The following is a 20,072-nucleotide window of genomic DNA, read 5'->3' as shown; positions in this document are numbered from 1 at the left end:
GTGCTCTTAGCCAAGACTCCCAGACAGAGAGGAGAGCACCTGTTACCCTAGCCAGCGTGTCCACCATGGAGTCCTCTTGCCATGAGGCTAATGGGAGCTGCTGTCTATTGCGTGCCAACTGTGTGCTGGACATTGTGGCCTTTGTGTGCATCTAACTCATTGGATTCTCTCAACAATCCTATGAGATTGGTGCTTTCATTATCTGCATTTGATTAATAGAAAACTGAGGCGCAAATAGGTGATAATCCCATGTGCCCCAGAGAAGAGTGTGGACTGGGACACAACAGAAATTCAAGTGGGAATGAAACCTCTGGCGTGTACATTCTAACCATTTTCTACCTGGTAACTGGTGATGTCATCATTCCCACCCAGGGTCTAAACTGGAGATGTCATTCTTTCTGCTCAATCTATAGGGTAATTGATGACATCACTAAATGATAATAGGATGCCTGTTACTAAGCACTTTTAATAGTTGCTGATGTTTACTGAGTGCCGACTCTGCCGGGTGGGCTTCCCTGGTGGCTTAGCGGTAAAGAATCCGCCTGCAATGTAGGAGATGCGGGTTTGATTCATGACTTGGGAAGATCTCCTGGAGAAGGAAATGGAAACCCACTCCAGCATTCTTGCCTGGGAAATCCCATGGACAGAGGAGCCCATGGAGAGAGGAGTCTGGTGGGCTATATATAGTTCATGGGGTCACAAAAGTATGGGACACGACTTAGCGACTAAACAACAATTGTGTGCCAGGCACAGTTCTAAGCTCTTTGTATGTATTAATCCCACGATCCTCCCAATAACTCTAAGTGGTAGGTACTAGTCATACCCATTTTACAGTGAGGACACTGAGGGAAACCTACCCAAGACCACACAGTTACAAAGTCTCTGGATTTGAGCCTCTGGATTTGAACACAAGCAATCTGGCCCCAGCATCTGGGGTGTGGATACCTATGTGAGATCACCAGAATATACACCAAGTCAGAAGGAGGCACCCTGCTCCCTCAAAGCCCTCCATCTGGCCTCCATCCACGTCTGAAAGAGAGGGTCCTCAGAATAAAACTTCAAACTCATTCCCTTGACGGTCAAGTCATCCCCACCACAGATGATGGATGGATGCATCCCACCACGCATCCATCTCTTCACTCCCGGCACTGGGACTGTCTCCATTAAACTGTGAGTTCCCAGCTCTCAGGGACTGGCTCTAATTTCTCTGTGGATCCTGAGGGTGCAGGACAAACTGCAGTAAAGAAGGAACTCAGAAAGTGAGGACAGATAGAATACTGTGATCAATGTGTGTAAGAAGAAAAGGAAATAGGAGTGTGGGAGCTTTCTCAGTTCCCAGAGGGATTCATGCCAGCTGGCACAGCCCATTATTCTTAACTCATAACTGCCTCATTATGCAGAATCTGAGTAATGGGCAGCGGAAGCATGGGGAAAAAAAAAACCAGCTGGGACCTAAGTCATGTACAAAAACAAAACTTTGGAGTTGACAGGAGAGGAGACAGGAAAGTCAGGGGTCCGGGGGGGGGCTTCTCTATGGAAGAGGGTTTGGGGGATTTTTTTAAGTTAGAAAGAAATAGGGGGAGCAGTTTCCATGCCTGGCAGGGGTAAAGGAGCCCCCAGTCTTAACAAAGAAAAATAAAAGGGCAAAGAGTATGCGAAGTTTCTCTGTGTGTCCTGACTATATTCCTGCCCGAGCAATTCCTCCGTGGCAGAGATGTGAATGGTTCCAGTATTTTATTTTTGGTCCCTGGGCTGTTGTTCTCCCGCATGTGACTGGAACTGGCTCTGAGACAAGAGCAAGCTGGCAGCCTTGTGTGGGTCACAGATGAGAGACCGGCTCAGTTATGCGACAACCAATGTTTACTGAGTGCCTACTATGTACCAGGCCTTGTTCCAGACCAGGGGTCAGCACAGTTTTTCTGTAAAAGGCCAAACAGTAAATATTTTCAGGTTTGAGAGCCAGATGGTCTCTGCTGTAACTACTCTACTTAGCAGGAAAGCCACCATATGTGAACAAGTGGGTGTGGGTTTGTTTCAATAAAACTTTATTTATACAAATAGGAACCGCAAGGATTTAGCCTGTGGGTCATAGTTTGCAGACCCTTGTTCCAGGAGCCAAGGAGATGGAAGGAACAAAGATGTAGTTCCAGCCCTTAGAGAGCTCACATCGATCTACTCCTACATGGCAGGCGGAGGGAACCTGTTCACACCTAAGTTAGATCTTGTCCCTCCTCTGCTCAGCGTCCACCCCTGGCTCCAGTCTCAAAGTTAAAGCAAGGTCCTACCCCACCTGGCCTGCTTTGACCCCTCTCTACTCACAGCTTCCTCCCTCTCCCCCTTGATTACTTTGCTCCAGCCACGCTGGCCTGCTCAATGAATCTCCACCACACCAAGCTCACCCCTGCCTTATGGCTTTCTCACACATCATTCTCTCTGTCCTGGAATGCAGTTCTCTTAGAAAACCACTTGGCTCCCTCATCTCCTTTCAGCTGTTGCTCAGAGATCACTTTGTCCATGACGACTTATCTGAGCAACCTCTCCTCTGGATCACTAATACCTCTCACTCGTTCTGAATTTTCTTTGACCACAACACTCATGGGTGCAGGCTAAGTCGCTTCAGTCATGTCTGACTCTTTGTCACCCCATCAGGCTTCTCTATCCATGGGATTCTCCAGGCAAGAATACCGGAGTGGATTGCCATGCCCTATTCCAGGGGATCTTCCTGATCCAGGGATCAAACCCACATCTTTTACATCTCCTGCATTGGCAGGCAGGTTCTTTACCGCTAGTGCCGCCTGGGAAGTCCACAACAACTCAGCATTCTCCAACCTGCCAGTAATTTACTTACTACACTTGTTGTCCAATGCCCCCCACTATAATATCAGCTCTGCACAGGTGAGGATTTTTGTCTGTCTTCCCAGTGCCTACAACAGAGCCTGGCACTCAGTCGATCCTCAACAAATACTTGCCGAATGAATGCATGTGTTCTGGTGGTGGACACAGACACCAGACGAATGGACACACAATAAGAGAGTACAGTGACCAGTCGGGGTGAGTGCTACAAAGAAAAAGGAGTGGAGGGTAAAAGAGGGACAGTGTTGGGGGGTTCTTTAGAAAGAGTGTCAGGGAAGGCTCCCTGAGGAGGTGGCATTTGGAGTGAAAAGATCATATGACTTTGGATCTCTGAGGTGAGTGAAAGTCGCTCAGTTGTGTCTGACTCTTTGTGACTCCATTGGGCTATGCAGTCCATGGAATTCTCCAGGCCAGAATACTGGAATGGGTAGCCTCTCCCTTCTCCAGGGAATGTTCCCAACGCAGGTATCAAACCCAGGTCTCCCACATTGCAGGTGGATTCTTTACCAGCTGAGCCACTAGGGAAGCCCAAGAATACTGGAGTGGGTAGCCTATCCCTTCTCCACGGGATCGTCCCAACCCAGGAATCAAACCGGGGTCTCCTGCATTGACTTTGGATACTGATGAATAAATACATGAATGAGTGGGTGTGTAACTGATGGAATAAGTGGATAAATGAGGGCATAGATGACTGTTTGAACAGATGGATGGATGGATAGATGGATGGATGAATGAAGAGTATACACAATGAATAAGTGGGAAGATGGCTGGAGGAATCAATTAATGCATAAATGGAGGAAAAGCTGGACAAATGGATGGACGGATGGATAAATGATCTTTCATGCCTCCATACCTTTGCACATGCTGTGCCTCCTATTCGTTACGCCCCTCTATCTATTCACCCAGGAAACTCCAGGTCAACTTCTCAAGGCCTGCTCTGTGCTCAGAGTGTATAGAGAGCTTCCTGGTCTCACTGCACCCAATGCCCCCCAGGAGTTTGCTCCCTCTCCTGTTGATGCTGTGATCACACTGGATTGGAATAATCTGTCTGTGAATACCTTTACAGACAGGCATCCTCCACCTCATTTCCTTAGCCAGATGTACCCCCCAGTAGAATCTGGTGTGTATTCTCCACAAAAAATTTACTATGTAATATTATGAATTTCCTGACCCATTGAAACTATTAATGATAAATATGTGTTGTTTTGAGTCACTAATTTTTTTTTTCCGTTATGCAGCAACAGGGAACTGGCTTGGGTAGTAGGTTCAGAGAGGTGAAGCAACTTGCCCCAGATCACACAGCTAGAAAGTGACAGCGCTGGAAATTGAACCCAGGCAGTCTGACTCCAGAGTCTATGCAGTTAGCCACTCTGCCATGCTCCTCTTAAGCCTTGAACTTGCTGGGACATTCTTGGCACCTCCGACCTTTACAAATGTCCACAGCATTGTCCTCCTGTGTGCTGTATCTGCCTAGAATGTATCTGTTCCCATCACTGTCAGATCACGATCAGTTCCTGCTCCCACCCTGGGCCCTGCCCCTCCTCTAACATACTCTGACCTCCCTGGGTCCTGCCTGTTTGAGCCTGGCACTTCCTTGCCCACCAGATGGGGGTCTCTGAAAGATGAGAAGTGGATCGAACTCAGCACCTTGTCCCTGTACCCCTCGACACGGGGCCAGGTTCCCTGGAGTCTGCAGGAAACCATGACTTCTTGCTGATCAGTTTGGCTCTTCGCCTGGCCTTTATCATCTTTGGAAGAGGGTGCTAATTATAGCTGCCCTTTATTGGGAGCTCGTGTGTGCCAAAGCCAGTTTAAATATTTTATACACAGGAACTCACTGAGATCATACATCAGCTCTAGGAGGCAGGTGCTGTCACAGTCCCCTCTCACAGATGGGGAAATCTGTGGCTGGGAGATGTCACCCCAGGCCTCACAGCTAGGAAGTGACAGGGCGGGACTCCAATCTGGGAACCCGCTCAGCCAGCCGATGTCCTGTCCCCGAGTGAACCCCCAGAGGGGCCATCATGGTTACCTTGGGGTCTGCAGTCCCCAGCCTTCACTTGAGGACCTGACTCAAAAAGTGGGCTCCTGCACCCCACCCTAGAAGTGCCGATTAAGTAGACCTGAGTGGGGCCCAGGCACCTGCATTTCTACAAGTTCCCAGGTGATCTTGTGGTACGTGATTCTTGGTCATACCTGGGTCAAAGCACCTGGCATCATCCTTGATTCCTATTTGCTCCTCACCTCCAACATCCAACCCACATATTGTCAACTTGACCTTCAAAAAGTCTCCAGGATCTGATCCCTTGTTGCCCCATCCCCACTGTGACCACTCCAGTCACATCCACCATGATCTCCTGCTTGGACCATGGCAATCATCTTCTTTCTGGTCCCCGTGCTTCTGCTCGTTGCCTCTCTCAGCCCGTTACCCTAAGTCAGCTCACGTCCCTCTGCTCAACGTTCTGCTGTGGTTCCCACCTCACTCAGAATAAAAGCAAAGTCCTCACCGGGGCTCCAAGCCCTTCAGGATCTGGCCCGCTGTGTCCCCTTTTTGACCTCACCCCCCACCCTCTCCCCCTCACCCACGCTGCCCCAGCCGTACCACCCTGCCCACCATTCCTTGCACACACCCATGCTCCCACCTCAGGGCCTTTGCATGGGCTGTTCCCTCTGCCTGGAAAGCTCTCTCCCAGAGAGCAGCATGACTCTCTCCCTTCATTCACTCAGCTCTCTGCTTAAATGTCACTTTGGCAATGAGACCTTCTCTGACCATTCTGTTTACTATCACAACCAGCCCCAAGGCAACCCAACCCCCTTCACTTGTTCTCCTGTCTGTTTTCCTGTAGCACTTTGAACTGTCCATCATATTATGTCATTAACTTATTTACCTCGTTTGGTATTTCCTGTCCGTCTCTCTTTGATCACAGGATATTCAGCCGTATAGAGGATGGGGACTGTGCTTTATTCAAAACTCTGTCCCAGCACATAGAACAGTTCCTTCGACCTACTCAGCACTCCATAAATAGCTATGGCATGAATGAAATAAATCCTTTAAGAAATTCTGCTTGGCCTTCCCTGGCAGTACAATGGATAAGAATCCACTTGCCAGTTTGGGAGACACAGGTTCAGTCCCTGGTCTGGGAAGATTCTGCAACTACTGAGCCAGTGCTCTAGAGCCCGAGAGCCGCAACTCCTGAGCTGAGGTGCTGCATCTCCTGGAGCCTGCGTGCCCTAGACCCTGTGGTCCTCAACAAGAGAAGCCACGGCAGTGAGAAGCCTGAGCACTGCAACGAAGCGTAGCCCCCGCCTGCCACAGCTCGAGACAACCAGTGCCCAGCAACCAAGACCCTGGCAACCAAAACCAAAATAAATAAATAAAAGAGAAATTCTGCTCAAGCCGGTGGGATGATGGGGAACTTTTAGTTCCCAGTCATTTTTACAGGCTGCTGACGTTTTGCAAAACGACGACCATTACCTTATCATCAAGGAGGGAGGAAAGGTCACCAAGCTACTTTTAAAACATTCCTTCCCTTTCACATTCAAATTTTTCATTACACAAGGTGGAAAAAATTCAAATAAGAGGATAATATTTCTCTCGACCAGCATCTTCCTTCTCACTTCCCCTTTTGTATGTACCCGTGATAATACTTTGGTGAAGAGCCTTCTAAAAACATGTGCTATTTATTTACATCAGGCGTCTACTGCCTGTGTCTGTATATAAAGTTTCATTGGCACATTGGTTTATTTATCATCTATGACTGCTTTCACACTACAAGGGCAGAGCTGAATTATGATAGAGACGGCGTGATGTTCGAAGCTGAAAAGATTTACTCTTTGAGACTTTACAGAAAGATTTTGCAACCTCTAATGAATACATAGAAGCAAGTATTTAAGGAAATATTCCCACTGATTTCTTATGTTCAGGCAATGGAATTATACTTGATATATTGAACTGTGACTTATTTTTCTAGCTTATCAATGTCTTGGGAGACTTTATGCTCCTACATTTCACCTTAATCTTTTTTGCACCTGCATAGTATTCCACAATCACAGTCTAATTCCTTTGACTTCTCTCCAATTGGTGGAGCTTTCAGTGATTTTCCAGGTTTCAACCTTACAAAAGAAAGCCCAGTGAACGCCCTTCTTCCTCCTTCCTTATGGACATGTAGAGATACTGCTGGGTCAAAGAGTATAATGCAGTTAAGGTTTTAATAGAAGCTGTCAAACTGACATCCACAAAAATACTAGTTTCCTTTTTAGGAAAGAAAATGAAAAAGAAACCAATCCGGGTCAAGTATTTATTACCCGGCTGTTCTGTGAAAGTATCCACCCGTAGGGGAGGGGCTCCCCTATAATTTCCTGACCCCTGGACACACTGTGGACTTTCCCAGTCCTTTGCACTGGTTGCTCCCTTCCCCACCCTTCTCTGCCTGGCTTGAAATGCTTCTAGGACCTCAAGATCCACCTTAGATGACTGGACAGAATTTTGTGACATCAACTAGGCACTTATCCTCTGTGTCAGCAACCCCATTTCTAAGGAGGTACCCACAGGAAAGCATGCACAGGTGACATAAGAAGACAAAGATGCCCAAGGCAGCGAGGTGGGTGGGAGCAGGACCTAGAGACAGCCACGGCGTCTGTTCCTTTGGGAATGGGCAGGTAAAAGGGAGAGGATTGCCCCACGGTGATCAAGAAGCAAAAAATCAGAGTTACATATGGAAAGAGGGAGAGATCCTAAGAACATATCGAGTGAAAAGAGTGAGACCCAAAACCAGGTCTATAGCACCATTTAAAAGATATAATTTATCTTGCATATCAATTTAGAAGATAGAGTCATACCAAGTCAGGCTGCCCGGTGTGCAAGCGATTATACATAAAGGATGCATGGATGTCAAATGTGTTGGCTTTGTTAAAAGGATACTGAGGAGGAGACAGGAGTGAGCAGGAGAATTAGAGAGAAAAAGAAAAAAGAAAGCAAAATAGGGTCTAGAGAAATGAGAGAGAGACCAGGACTGAAATTATGATGCAAGTCTGCATTTAACTCCATCCTCCATCTCAGGAGGTCGTCTCTCCTCGGGGTTGGGGTCTCCCCAAACCCTCCACTCCTCCTTCCCTTGGTTCCCACCAATGCCTCATCTTACCCCTATTAGAACCCACGTTCACTAGACTGAGACTGTCCATGTCTCCCCAACCAAAGCAGGAGCATTTGGAGGGTGGGGAACCAAGTCTGTGCCTCAGTTTTCCTCATCTGTAGAAGGGGGATAATGGTAACGGTAGCTACCTTATAAAGTTGTTGGGAGGTTAAATTAACTGATTCCGGTCCTGTGCTTGGCACAGTGAAATTGGCACATTTCAAGCACTCCATCAAGGTGGGGGCTGTTATCAGATTATTAGCATCAATACTGGGATTGAGATTGGCCTCAGGACATTGGGAAAGGCCTCCCCCTTCAGGAAGTCTTCCATGATTTCTGGCAGGGAGCTCTGCTGGTGTCTGGGGTCCCTCCAGTATAGCCTCTTCCCCACGTGGGGGCACTCACCTGTCGCTCTCCCCCACTGGGCGGGGAACTCCTCAAGGGCGGGGACCAGGGCTGGCTCCGCTTGGGTTCCTCAGAGCCCGACATAGCGGCCAGTGTCCCTCCGGCCTCCAGGACTGTCTTCCCACCTGAATGAAGTGCAGGCTGGGAGGGCAGATAAGGCAGGTGTATCATTAACGAATATATAGCAGGCTGTACATAATAATAGCCTGGTGACAAGGTAGAAACCATATATGGCAAGAGTCCCCATCTGGTTTCTACCTGGGTCCTGCCTCCTCTCCTCCCCACTCCCCTGGATTGTCCCTGCATTCCATCCTCCTGGGTGCACCTGGCCTGGGGCCCACCTCTGAGCCCCAGCCTGAGCCCACACAAGGACCTCTCCTTGGAATGCCCGTCTTTCCCTTTCTTTCATTCCCACTGTAAGGTGATTCAGGCAATGCCCACAATTCACTCACATGAACTCACCTTTCCACACCAGACGATCCTTGCCTTTGTCATGGATCCCTTCTGATAAAACCTACAGACTCTTTCTCAGGATGGTCATGTTGGGTTCATGGAGGTATAATTTATTTATAGATGAATAAATAATCACATCATCGATATGAACTTTCCTGGTGGCTCAGACAGTAAAGAATCTGCCTATAATGCAGGCTTCCCTGATAGCTCAGTTGGTAAAGAATCCACCTGCGATGCAGGAGACCCCAGTTCGATTCCTGGGTTGGGAAGATCCCTGGAGAAGGGGTAGGCTACCCACTCCAGTATTCTGGCCTGGAGAATTCCATGGACTATATGGGGTTGCAAAGAGTCAGACACAGCTGAATGACTTTCACTTTCACTTTTCACAATGCCAGAGGCCCCAGGTTCAATCCCTGGGTGGGGGAGATCCCCTGGAGAAGGAAATGGCAACCCACTCCAGTATTCTTGTTTGGAGAATCCCATGGACAGAGGAGCCTGGTGGGCTACAGTCCATGGGGTCGCAAAGAGCCGGATATGACTGAGCAAGTGAGCACACGGCACACAGACACGTCATCAGTATATGTACAATTTTCCGAGGTAGAGTTCATTCTTTCTAGTGTACAATCCTGTGCGTTTGGACAGATGCTGACAGCTCTGCAACCACCACCACGATCAGGATGCAGGGCAGATCCATCACTCCTGCAGTTCCCTTGTCTGGGTCTACAAGCTGCGCTGCACTGTCATATATCCTCAAGATTCCTCTGTGTCAGTACATTCATGTCTTTCTCATTAAAAAAAAAAGGCAGCACAGAATTCCATAGCATAAATGCACCACAGTCTATTTTAGACAATCCCCAGTTGATAGGGGTTGATGGACGTTTAGATTGATAGACCTCCTTAGATTGTCTCCAGTGTTTCACTGTTATAAACAAGGAAATGGGGAGAGTGTGGAGGTTCTAATATGTGCCTTTCTGAAACAAGCACCAATTGTTTCTCTCTGTTCCTGTTGTTGAATTGCTAAGTGGTGTCCGACTATTTTGGGGTGGATTCTAATACACGGTATTGCTGGATGGTAGGGCATGTGCATTGTTCTCTAATTTTTATTGTGAAACGTTTCAAGCATATAGAAACATTGGGGGAAGAAAGTATGCGATGAACACACAGTAGCACTAATTAGATCCTACAGATGTTACCCTTTTACTGTATTTGCTTTATTACACTTCCTTCTTTCTCAGTGGTTCTGAACCAGGAACAAATTTTCCCCCAGGGAGGACATTTGGCCAGGTCTGGAAGCATTTTTTAATTGTCACAACCTGTGGGAGAGACTCTCCTTAAGTATACTGCAACCCACAGGACCGGCCCCCCATTGTCTGGCTCCAAATGCTAATGGCGCTGAAGTTGAGAAACATTGTCGTCCATCCACTCACTAAATAATCAGCCAGTTCATCCTACACACTTCATCACACACATGATCAGCTGGAGTTTGTTGTCTCTTCAGTGGATCTTTCTATGAGCAAATTTCTTTATATACAGCAAAACGCACAAGTCCTAAGGATACCATTCTGTGCGTTTTGACAAATACACACCCAACTATAAAAATATAGAGAACGGTGTCATGCCCCAGAAAGTCACCTCATGTTCCCTCCCAGTCAATCCCTGCCTCCACCCCACCCCAGGCAACTACTGTTCTGATTTTTATCACCTTAGATTAAGTTTTATCTGTTCTAGACTTTTTATAAACAGAAACCTACAGTAGGTGTTATTTTGTATCTGGCTGCCTTCGCTCCACATAATGCTTTTGATATTCATCCGTGCTGTTGTATGAATCAGTAACCTCTTCCTTTTTAAAAAATTTATTTTTATTATTTATTTGGCATCATTGCATCATGCGGGAACTTCCTGTGTGGTGCCAGAGCTTAGTTGTTCTGCAGTGTGTGGGGTCTCAGTTCCCTGAACAAGAATCGAACTCACATCCCCTGTATTGTAAGGCAGATCCCTAACCACTGGGCAACCAGGGGGGGGTCCCTGTAATTGCTTCCTTTTTATCACTGTTTGGTATTCCGTCCTATGCATATACCCATTTGTTCATCCCTTCTCCTGTTGATGGACACATATTTCCAGTTTGGGGTTATTATGAATAAAGCTGCTGTCCATATTCTTCTACCAGTCTTTTCCATGGATACAAGTTTTCATTTCTCTAGAGTGGAATTTCATAGTCACAAAGTAGATGTGAATGTAATGTCTAAGAAAATGCCACACCTTTTCCGGAGGTGACTGTATTAGCTTCCTATTGCTCCTATAAAAAAAATTACTTATTAAAAAAAAAAACTGCCTTGCAGGCAGTTTCTTTACCACTGAGGTACCAAGGAAGCCCATAGCCCTTGAGGAAGAACTAAAGACCCTTGACTATGCTTAATGACTACATTATTATTATTTAGTCTCCTTTGACTGTTTTCCTTTACTTCTGCATTTCTTATTTCTCTCATTAAACTTATTCTTTGACTAAAGCTTTCCACAGACAAAAGGCAGGCAGAGGACACGGGGTTGGGGAGGTGCATGAGGGGCAGTGGGCAAGGACGGTAGGGTTCTGCTCCATTTCAAATCCAGGAGAATCTGTCCAACTCAAGATCCTGAATTTAACCATATCTGCCGAGTCCCTTTTGTCACATAAGGTAATATTCACAGGTTCTGGGGATGAGGACATGGACATCTTTAGGGGATATTACTCTGCCTACAGTTTACATTCCTTCCAGCAAAAAATGGGTGTTCATGCCACTCCACCTCTTCATCCACATTTAGCACTGTCAGTCATGTTAATATAACCATCATGGTTGCCACTAGTCACGTAAGTCTAAGTTTAAATGAATTAAAGTTAAATAAGATTGAATATCTATCTGGTTCCGCAGTCCTTTAGCCATATTTCAATGCTCAATAGCTACTGCGTTGGCAGCACAGACATGCAACAGTTCCCTTTGTGGAAAGTTCTAGAAGTGTCTACAGGGAAATCAACCTGTCTCTTGGAGAAGTGACTGCCTTTCTTAAGATTACACAAATGTGTTATTATGGCAGACAACTGCCTTCCACTAGGGTGAGGAGAGGAAGAAATAAAGAAGAGGTGAAAATGAGAAAAAAATCCAACCATAATAATAATTGTCTGGCACAAATAAGCACTCATTACATTAAAAAAAAGTACACACTCAATTACCATCTAATGAGTATTTACTGAGTGCCAGGTACTTTCTTGACTGTTATCTGCTGTATGTTTATTCCCAGAGACATAAAGGAAAAGAGAGAAAGACAGTTTTGTTGTTGTTGTTCAGTCACTGAGCCGTGTTCTACTCTTTGCAACCCCCTCTTGGCTCACTGCTAGGCTTCCCTGTCCTTCACTATCTGCCCGAGTTTGCTCAAACTCACGTCCACTGAGTCCGAAATACTATCCAACCGTCTCCTCCTCTGCTACCCCTTTCCTCTTGCCTTCAATCTTGCCTAGCATCAGGGTCTTTTCCAATGAGTCTGCTCTTGCCATTAGGTAGTATTGGAGCTTGCCAAAGTATTGGAGCTTCAGCTTCAGCAACAGTCTTTCCAATGAATATTCAGGGTTGATTTCCTTTAGGATTGACTGGTTTCGTCTCCTTGCTGTCCAAGGGACTCTCAAGAGCCTTCTCTTCAAGAAGCATCAGTTCAAAAAGAAAAAAAAAAATTAAAAAAAAAAAAAGAAGCATCAGTTCTTCGGTACTCAGCCTTATTTATGATCCAGCTCTCACATCTGTACACGACTATTGGAGAAACCATGAAAGTGAAAAGTGAAAGTGAAAGTCGCTCAGCCTTACCCAACTGTTTGCTACCCCATGGACTGTATAGTTCGACCCCACAAATTCTCCAAGCCAGAATACTTGAGTGGGTAGCTGTTCCTTTCTTCAGGGGATCTTCCCAACCCAGGGATCGAACCCAGGTCTCCCACATTGCAGGTGGATTCTTTACCAGCTGAGCCACCAGGGAAGCCCAACAATATGAAGTGGGTAGCCTAATACTTCTCCAGGGGATCTTCCCAACCCAGGAATCAAACCCGGGTCTCCTGCATTCCAGGCAGATTCTTTACCAGCTGAGCTACTAGGGAAGCCCACAGCTACTAGGGAAACCATAGCTTCCTATGGAAAAACCATAACTTCCATATGGAAAAGCCATGGCTTTGACTATACCAGCCTTTAAACAAGCCCTTTCTTTTCCAAATAGCAGAGGAATTAACTCTTTAAATTCCACATTACTTGGGGCCAGTCATCCTAGAAGAAAGTCTCTCATGGGTGTGCCTTGCACTTAGCCTAAAACAGGGCTCATTATCTTTCCTGCCAAACCTGCTCTAATACCTCTACTTGTCTACGGCCATATCACCCTGAACGCGCCTGATCTTGTATAATACCTCTACTTTCTCTCCTGGTAAATGGCCTCTCCAATACATCCAGTCATCTAGGTTGGCTAACAGGGACACCATCATCACTGCCTCTCATTGCCCACCCCCACAGCTGGACCATCTTGTCCCTGTCTCTGCCCAAGCCCATCTCTCCATCCCCAGGGCCACAGCCTCAGTTCAGACCCTTACCTCATCCTCTTCCCAGGCCTCCAGGTTTCCCCTATGGCCTGTCCCTCATATGGTTCCAGGTCTTTCTACACCCAGAATTCATCCCCTGCTCCATCCTCCCAGGGCTCCCAGTGCTTCTAGGACAATATGTCAGCCCTTCAATTTTCATCTCTGCAGAAGCACTGCCCCCTTTCCCAGAATTCCCTTCCCCTCTGTCCTTGGTGAACTCCTATTCATCCCTCAACACCCAACTCAAATATCCTCTCTGCCTGGGACTGAGAAGGAGGTTCAGTGTCCTAGGGATGCAGGGTTGAGGTGCCTGGGTTAAGTGTCCTAGAGATAAAGCATCCTGTAATACAGCATGGAACAGTCTCATTGAACTAACCTGTTCTTTCTCCTCTGTGTATGCCCAATGGTTTCCTGCCTCCTTACCTTTACCCAGTCTGTTCCCTCAGCTTGAATGCCCAACCTCTCTCTTCCACTTATCTGAATTTTGCCCTTCTGTGGTAGTTTACTAGGACTGCCATAACCAAGTTCTACAAAAATGGGTGCCTTAAACAACAGACATATTATCCCACAGTTTTGGAATGTAGAAGTTCAGAATCAAGGTGTAGCTGCGGTTGGTTCCATGTGAGGGCTGTGAGAATCTGTCCCAGGATCTTTGGAGATCAGGACTCCAACATCTTTGGAGGGTTGGGGACATCATTCAACTTGTCAGGGCTCAGCTCAAACCCAGATTCCTCCTTAAAGTATTCCCTCATTGCCCAACCCACACTAATCTATTTCCTAAGTCTCCAGAGCCTTGTCCTCCAAATCCATTTCTTTTTTTTTCTTTTTAAATATTTATTTATTTGGCTCTGCTGGGTCTTAGTTTTGGTAAGTAAGGTCTTAGTTGCATGCAGCATGTGGGATCTAGTTCCCTGACCGGGGATGGAACCTGGGTCCCCTGCATTGGGAGCCCAGAGTCTTAGCCACTGGGCCAACTGGGAAGTCTTCAGATGCATTTCACATAGATTTGTCCAGTTATTTCTGTGTTCTGTAATTGTCCCCTTGGGATGGGAGATCACTGAGGGCAGTTTCAACGCCTTAGCCAACCTCTCTGTCCACACCGTGCACTGATGTATTAATACAAAGAAAGTGCTTGATCTACATTTTCAAAAATAATAAATTAATTCAACAAACATATACTGAGGACCTACTGATGACAAGCTCTGTGCTAGTCCCTGGTAATGCAGCAGTGGACAAGAATGACACACGATCCTTAACTCCATGGGTTTTGCATCCCAGTGGGACAAGAATAAACAAGGCAAATAAACCAGAGGGTGACATACACTGTATCTGTTTCCTAGAGTGGCCGTTAAAAAAGTACCACAGGGGACTTCCCTGGCGGTCCAGTGGTTAAGACTCTGCACTCCCAATGCAGGGCGCATGGGTTCGATCCCTGGCCAGGGAACTAAGATGCCCCATGCTGAGTGGGGCAACTGGATGGCTGAGAACAAAAGAGATTTATTGTCTCAAGGTTCTAAAGGCTAGAAGCCTGAGATCAAAGTGTCCGCAGGGACGTGTTCCCTCTAAAACCTGTAGGAAAGGATTCTTCCTTGCCTCTTCCTAGCCGCTGATGGCTGTCAGTGATCTTTAGCATTGCTCAGCTTGCAGCTGCAGCCCTCCAATCTCTACTTCTATTGTTACATGGCATTCTGCCTGTGCTGTGTCTTCACCAGGTGTTCTTTTTATAAGGACACCAATCACATTGGATCAGGGGTCCACCCTGCTCCAGTATGGGCTCATTTTAACTAATTATATGGGCAATGACTCTATTTCCAAATAAGGTCACATTCTGAGCTATTGGAGGCTAGGATCTCAACATATCCTCTTGGGATGTGTTGAATTCAGCCCCTCACACACACTAAGATAAAACACAAACGGAGAAGGGGGACAGGAAGCGGTGGGGTGAGGGGCTGCTCCCTCAGATAGAGTGGCCTGGGAAGGTCTCTCTGCCACTCAGGTCACAGCTTGAAGGAGAGGAGCTGACAGCGTTCTCCTATGAGAAACATATAAATTTCATCACCTGGTGTTTATGACATTCCCCTTGGTATCTTGGATGTGTTTAATTCGTTGGGTTTTTTTTTTCCTGCTCATTTCCTGGTTTGAAACCAGTGAGATTAAGAGGCAGTAGACTCATGGGGGTGTGGTTCCCGTAAGAATCTGAGAATGTTTCCACCATGTCGAATTCACTCCCATCAGTTCTGAGAAGCCCCAACAGCTGTGAGGCTGCAAAACGGCTCAGATCCCGATTCCAGCGAGAGGTCAGGGGGCCTCTGGGGAGTCCCAGCTGCTGTAGTCCAGCCAACGCCCCTACCAGCTTTATTTAGACTAACAGGCACACAAAAGAAGGGGTCACACCATAGGTGCACAGCTCAATGAATTATCACAAAGCCAGTGTATCTAGGAAACCATATTATAAAAGCAGGACATCCCCTCCCAAAGCCCTCCTTGTCTTCCTTCCCCCAAGGCTCACCTTTGTCCTCCCTTCTAACGCCATAGACTAGTTCTTCCTGTTCTTTTTATTCTTTTGCTCTCTCTTTTTTTCTTTCAGTTCTTCTTGTTCTTGAATTTCATATAAATGGAATAGGACATCCTGTTCTTTCATTTAACTAATGCATCCAAGTTCTGAGAGTTGGACCATAAAGCAGGTTGAGTGCCAAAGAATTGATGCTTTCGAATTGTGGTGCTGGAGAAGACTCTCGAGAGTCCCTTGGACAGCAAAGAGATCAAACTAGTAAATCCTAAAGGAAACCAACCCTGAATATTCTTTGGAAGGACTGATGCTGAGGCTGAAGTTCCAATACTTTGTCCACCTGCTGCAAAGAGCGGATTCATTGGAAAAGATCCTGATGCTGGGAAAGATTGAAGGCAGGTGGAGAAGGGGACAACAGAGGATGAGATGGTTGGATGGCATCATCGACTCAATTGACATAAGTTTGAGCAAGCTCCAGGAGACAGTGAAGGACAGGGAAGCCTTCGTGCTGTACTCCATGGGGTGGAAAAGAGTAGGACACGCTGTGTGATGGAACAACAACGACAATAATCCAGGTTCTATGTTGTGGATTTTTTGTATGTATGTATTTATTTATTTGGCAGCATCGGCACTGGCAATCTTCCTTGCATCAGGTGGGATCTTTCACTGCGGTCCACAGATCTCTAGCTGTGGAATGGGGGCTTGAGGATAGCTGTCTCTCCCATTTAGCTGCTCTGTGGCATGTGGGATCCTAGTTTGCTGACCAGAGATCAAATTCGTGTCCCCTGCATTGCAGGGCTGATCTTAACCACTGGACCACCAGGGAAGTCGCTGTTGTGGATTGCTCATTCTCGTTGTGTGGTGGATGTTGGCAAACTACAGCCCGGAGGCCAGATCCAGGCTGTTGCCTGTTTGTTTAAATAAAGATTTATTGGAACACAGCCACACCCATTCATCTACTATTGTCCATAGCCACTCACATGGCACAGTGGCTGAGGCAGAGACAGAAAGCTGAAAATATTTACTATCTGGTCCTTAACAGAAAAAGCTTGTCAGCCCCCACTGGATGACATTCCATTGTAGGAAGACAACACTATTTATTCATCCAACTGTGAATGGGTATTTGTGTAGTTTCCAGTTGGGGGTATTACAATCGGGCTGCTAAGAAACATTCTAGTGCAGGGGTTGTCAAACTTTTTCTAATCTTTTTCTAATTAGATCAGTGATTCTCCACAGGGAGCAATTGTGTCACTCAGGGGACGCTTGACAACGTCTGGAGAGCATTTGATTGTTGCTAAGGTCTGAATGTTTATGTTCCTTAGAGATTCATCTGTTGAAATCCTCGTACCAAGGTGATGGTATCAGGAGGTGGGACCTTAGAGCAGTGATTAAGTCATGAAGATGGAGCCCTCACTACTGGGATTAGGCTCCTTATAAAAGGGGCCCCAAAGGACTTCTCCGGTGATCCAGTGGCTAAGACTCTGAACTCCAAATGCAGGGGGCATGCCGTAACAAAGATTGAACATCCCGCCTGCCACAATGAAGACCCGGTGCAGCCACATAACTGAAAAGAAAAAATTTTAAAGTAAAACTTTAAAAAAGTGGGGGGCCACCCCTACAAGCACGTTTGGATACAGTGAGAAGCCTTCACTCAACCAGGCTGGTACACTGGTCTTCAACTCTCAGCCTCCAAAATTGTGAGAAATAAATGTCTACTGCTTATAAGCTACCTGTCTATGGCATTTTGTTAAAGACAGACTAAGACAGTTGTCATGACTGTGGAGGAGGGGTGGGTGGAGCCCAGGGATGGAACTCAACATCCTACAGTGCCCAGGATGTCAGCCCCAAATGTCAGGAGTGCCGGGGTTGAGAAACTCCCGCTCCAGAGCCTGACTCTAGAAGGGCAATCCGTGGAGCAGCAGGTCAGCAGCATAGCTAATCTGAGAAGCTTGTTAGAAATGTAGAATCAGGGACTTCCCTGGTGGTCCAGTGGCTGGGACTCCGCGTTCCCAATGCAAGGGGCTGAGGTTTCAATCCCTGGTGGAGGAACTAGATCCCACATGCTACAAAAAAGATCAAAGATCCTGGGTGTCACAGCTAAGACCCGGCAAAACCGAAAACAAATTTTAAATTAAAAAAATAAAGTTTTTTTTTTTAAGGAGCTTGTTAGAAATGTAGAATTTCAGGCTTCACCCAGATCTTGGTGATCAAAATCTGCATTAGGGGGAAAAAAAAAAGTAATTTAGAATCTGCACTTAAACACCTCCACCCCCAGAGGAGTTATATGTTCATTAAAGTTTGAGACCCAGGCTACATAAAGAAGGTGCCAGGGTTTGTATGCAATAACAATCAACATGAAAGCAACAGTTACCAACCCAGCCTGACAGAGGAACAAGAAGGAGGTCAAAAACCAGGAGTTGCTTTACTATCAGATGTGGGATTTTTTTTCCCCAAACGGCGGTCAACTCTTGCTAATGTTCCCAGGACGGTGTAAAATCTCTCAGTATACATACCAGCCACACCCCTGGAACAGTTGGTATAAACCCAAACTGAGTGAGAGGTATTTCAAGTTTATAGGCAAAACAGAGTTATGTTCCAGGCTCAGGTCATTATAAACAGGTTTTCCATTTACCCAAGAGGCTGATGTTCCTTGATTAAAACCATATAGGCAGGATTCTAACCCTCTATTCTTATCTTCAAAAGACAAGCACACTTCCTGCTTACTCCACTCCTGCATTTACTCATTCTTTTACACATTCATTCATCAGTCATCCTATATATCCCTCCAGACTCATCTATCGCCTCCTCAATGGGCTCCCTGCTTCCATCCAGAGCCTATTCCCTACCTGGCAGCCAAAAGGATCCTGTTAAAACTTCAGACAGATCTCATCCCCCACTCTGCTCAAAATTCTCCCTGTATGGATGTTTGTGTCCCTCCCAAATGCATCTGTTGGGACTTCCCTGGTGGTCCAGTGGCTAAGACTTCCTGCTCCCAAGGCAGGGGAGACCCAGGTTCAATCCCTCATCAGGGAACTAGATCCCACCTGCTGCAACTCAGACCTGGCACAGCTAAATAAGTAAATAAAAAGAAATATATATTTTTTAGGCTTCTGTTGAAGTCTTAACCCCCAGTGTGACAATATTAGGAGGTGGGGTCTTTGGAGATAATCGGGTTTAGCTGAGGTCATGAGGCTGAAGCCCCCAGGATGGGATTGTTACCCCCATAAGAACAGGAAGAGAAACCAGAGTCTAGGTCTCTCTGCCATAGGACAGAGGGAGAAACTGTCATCTGCATGCCAGGAAAACAGCTCCTACTGGGGAAAGCATCTGCTGACACCTTGATCTTGGACTTCCCAGCCTCCAGACTGTGAGAAATAAATTCCTGTTGTCTGAGCCACCCAGTCTGTGGTATTTTTTTTATGGCAGCCTGAGCCAGCCAAGACACCGCCCCTGGCTCCTACCTCACTCAGAGGAAAGGCAAAGTGCTCACCATTAGGTCTATAAAGGCATGTGTGACCCACCCCATCTCCCCTCTCACCCTGTTTCGGATCTTCCACTCCTTCTTGCATACACTCAGTTGCTGTCACACTGGTTTCTTAGCTGTTTATTGAAAATGCCAAGCATGTTCCCACCCCAGGGCCTTCGCACATGCTGTGCCCGCTGCCCAGAAAGCCTTCCCCTGGAATACCCTCCTGCCTCACTTCTTCATTTCCGTCCAGACGTCTCCTTCATTACCAAGGCCTCCCCTGGCAAAATGATGGAAATTATCAGCAGCCCTCTTTGGTCTCATTCTCTTTTCCACTTTATTTACTTCTCCTTGGTGCATAAGACCATCTAACAGTTTACATGTTTTTGTTTGGCTGGCTGGTTTTATTTTGGCCGCACTGGGTGTTCATTGTAGCACGCGGGCTTCTCTAGCTGTAGTGCATCGGCTCAGTTGCCCCACAGTAAGTATCTGGGATCTTAATTCCCCAACCAGAAATCGAAATTGCATCCCCTGCATTGGAAGGCAGATTTTTTTTTTCTTTCTAAGGGGTAAAATCCCAATTTATTATGCCAAGAAAATAAGACCAACAAGAATAGATACAAATGAAATGACAGGTAATGGCAAAAATAAAATGGAAATTGAGAATGT

General features: G+C 46.5%; 1 protein-coding gene across 3 annotated transcripts in view; it reads right to left on the bottom strand.

The window, feature by feature from the left end:
• The window catches only part of MYH14 (myosin heavy chain 14), an 88,304-nt gene extending 79,785 nt beyond the window's left edge, over positions 1 to 8,519 (bottom strand). For 2 of the 3 annotated variants that reach the window (XM_043436847.1, XM_043436848.1), the window contains exon 1: positions 8,391 to 8,519. In XM_043436847.1, the coding sequence (XP_043292782.1) occupies positions 8,391 to 8,474 (84 nt within the window). In that variant the 5' untranslated portion in view covers positions 8,475 to 8,519. The remainder of the gene's footprint in view (positions 1 to 8,390) is intronic. The other variant, XM_043436850.1, reaches the window with a different exon arrangement.
• Between the last annotated feature and the right edge of the window lie 11,553 nt (positions 8,520 to 20,072).

The sequence above is a fragment of the Cervus canadensis genome, chromosome 18 (genome assembly GCF_019320065.1).
Source record: "Cervus canadensis isolate Bull #8, Minnesota chromosome 18, ASM1932006v1, whole genome shotgun sequence".
Lineage (NCBI taxonomy): Eukaryota > Metazoa > Chordata > Mammalia > Artiodactyla > Cervidae > Cervus > Cervus canadensis.
This window is presented reverse-complemented; position numbering and strand designations above follow the sequence as displayed.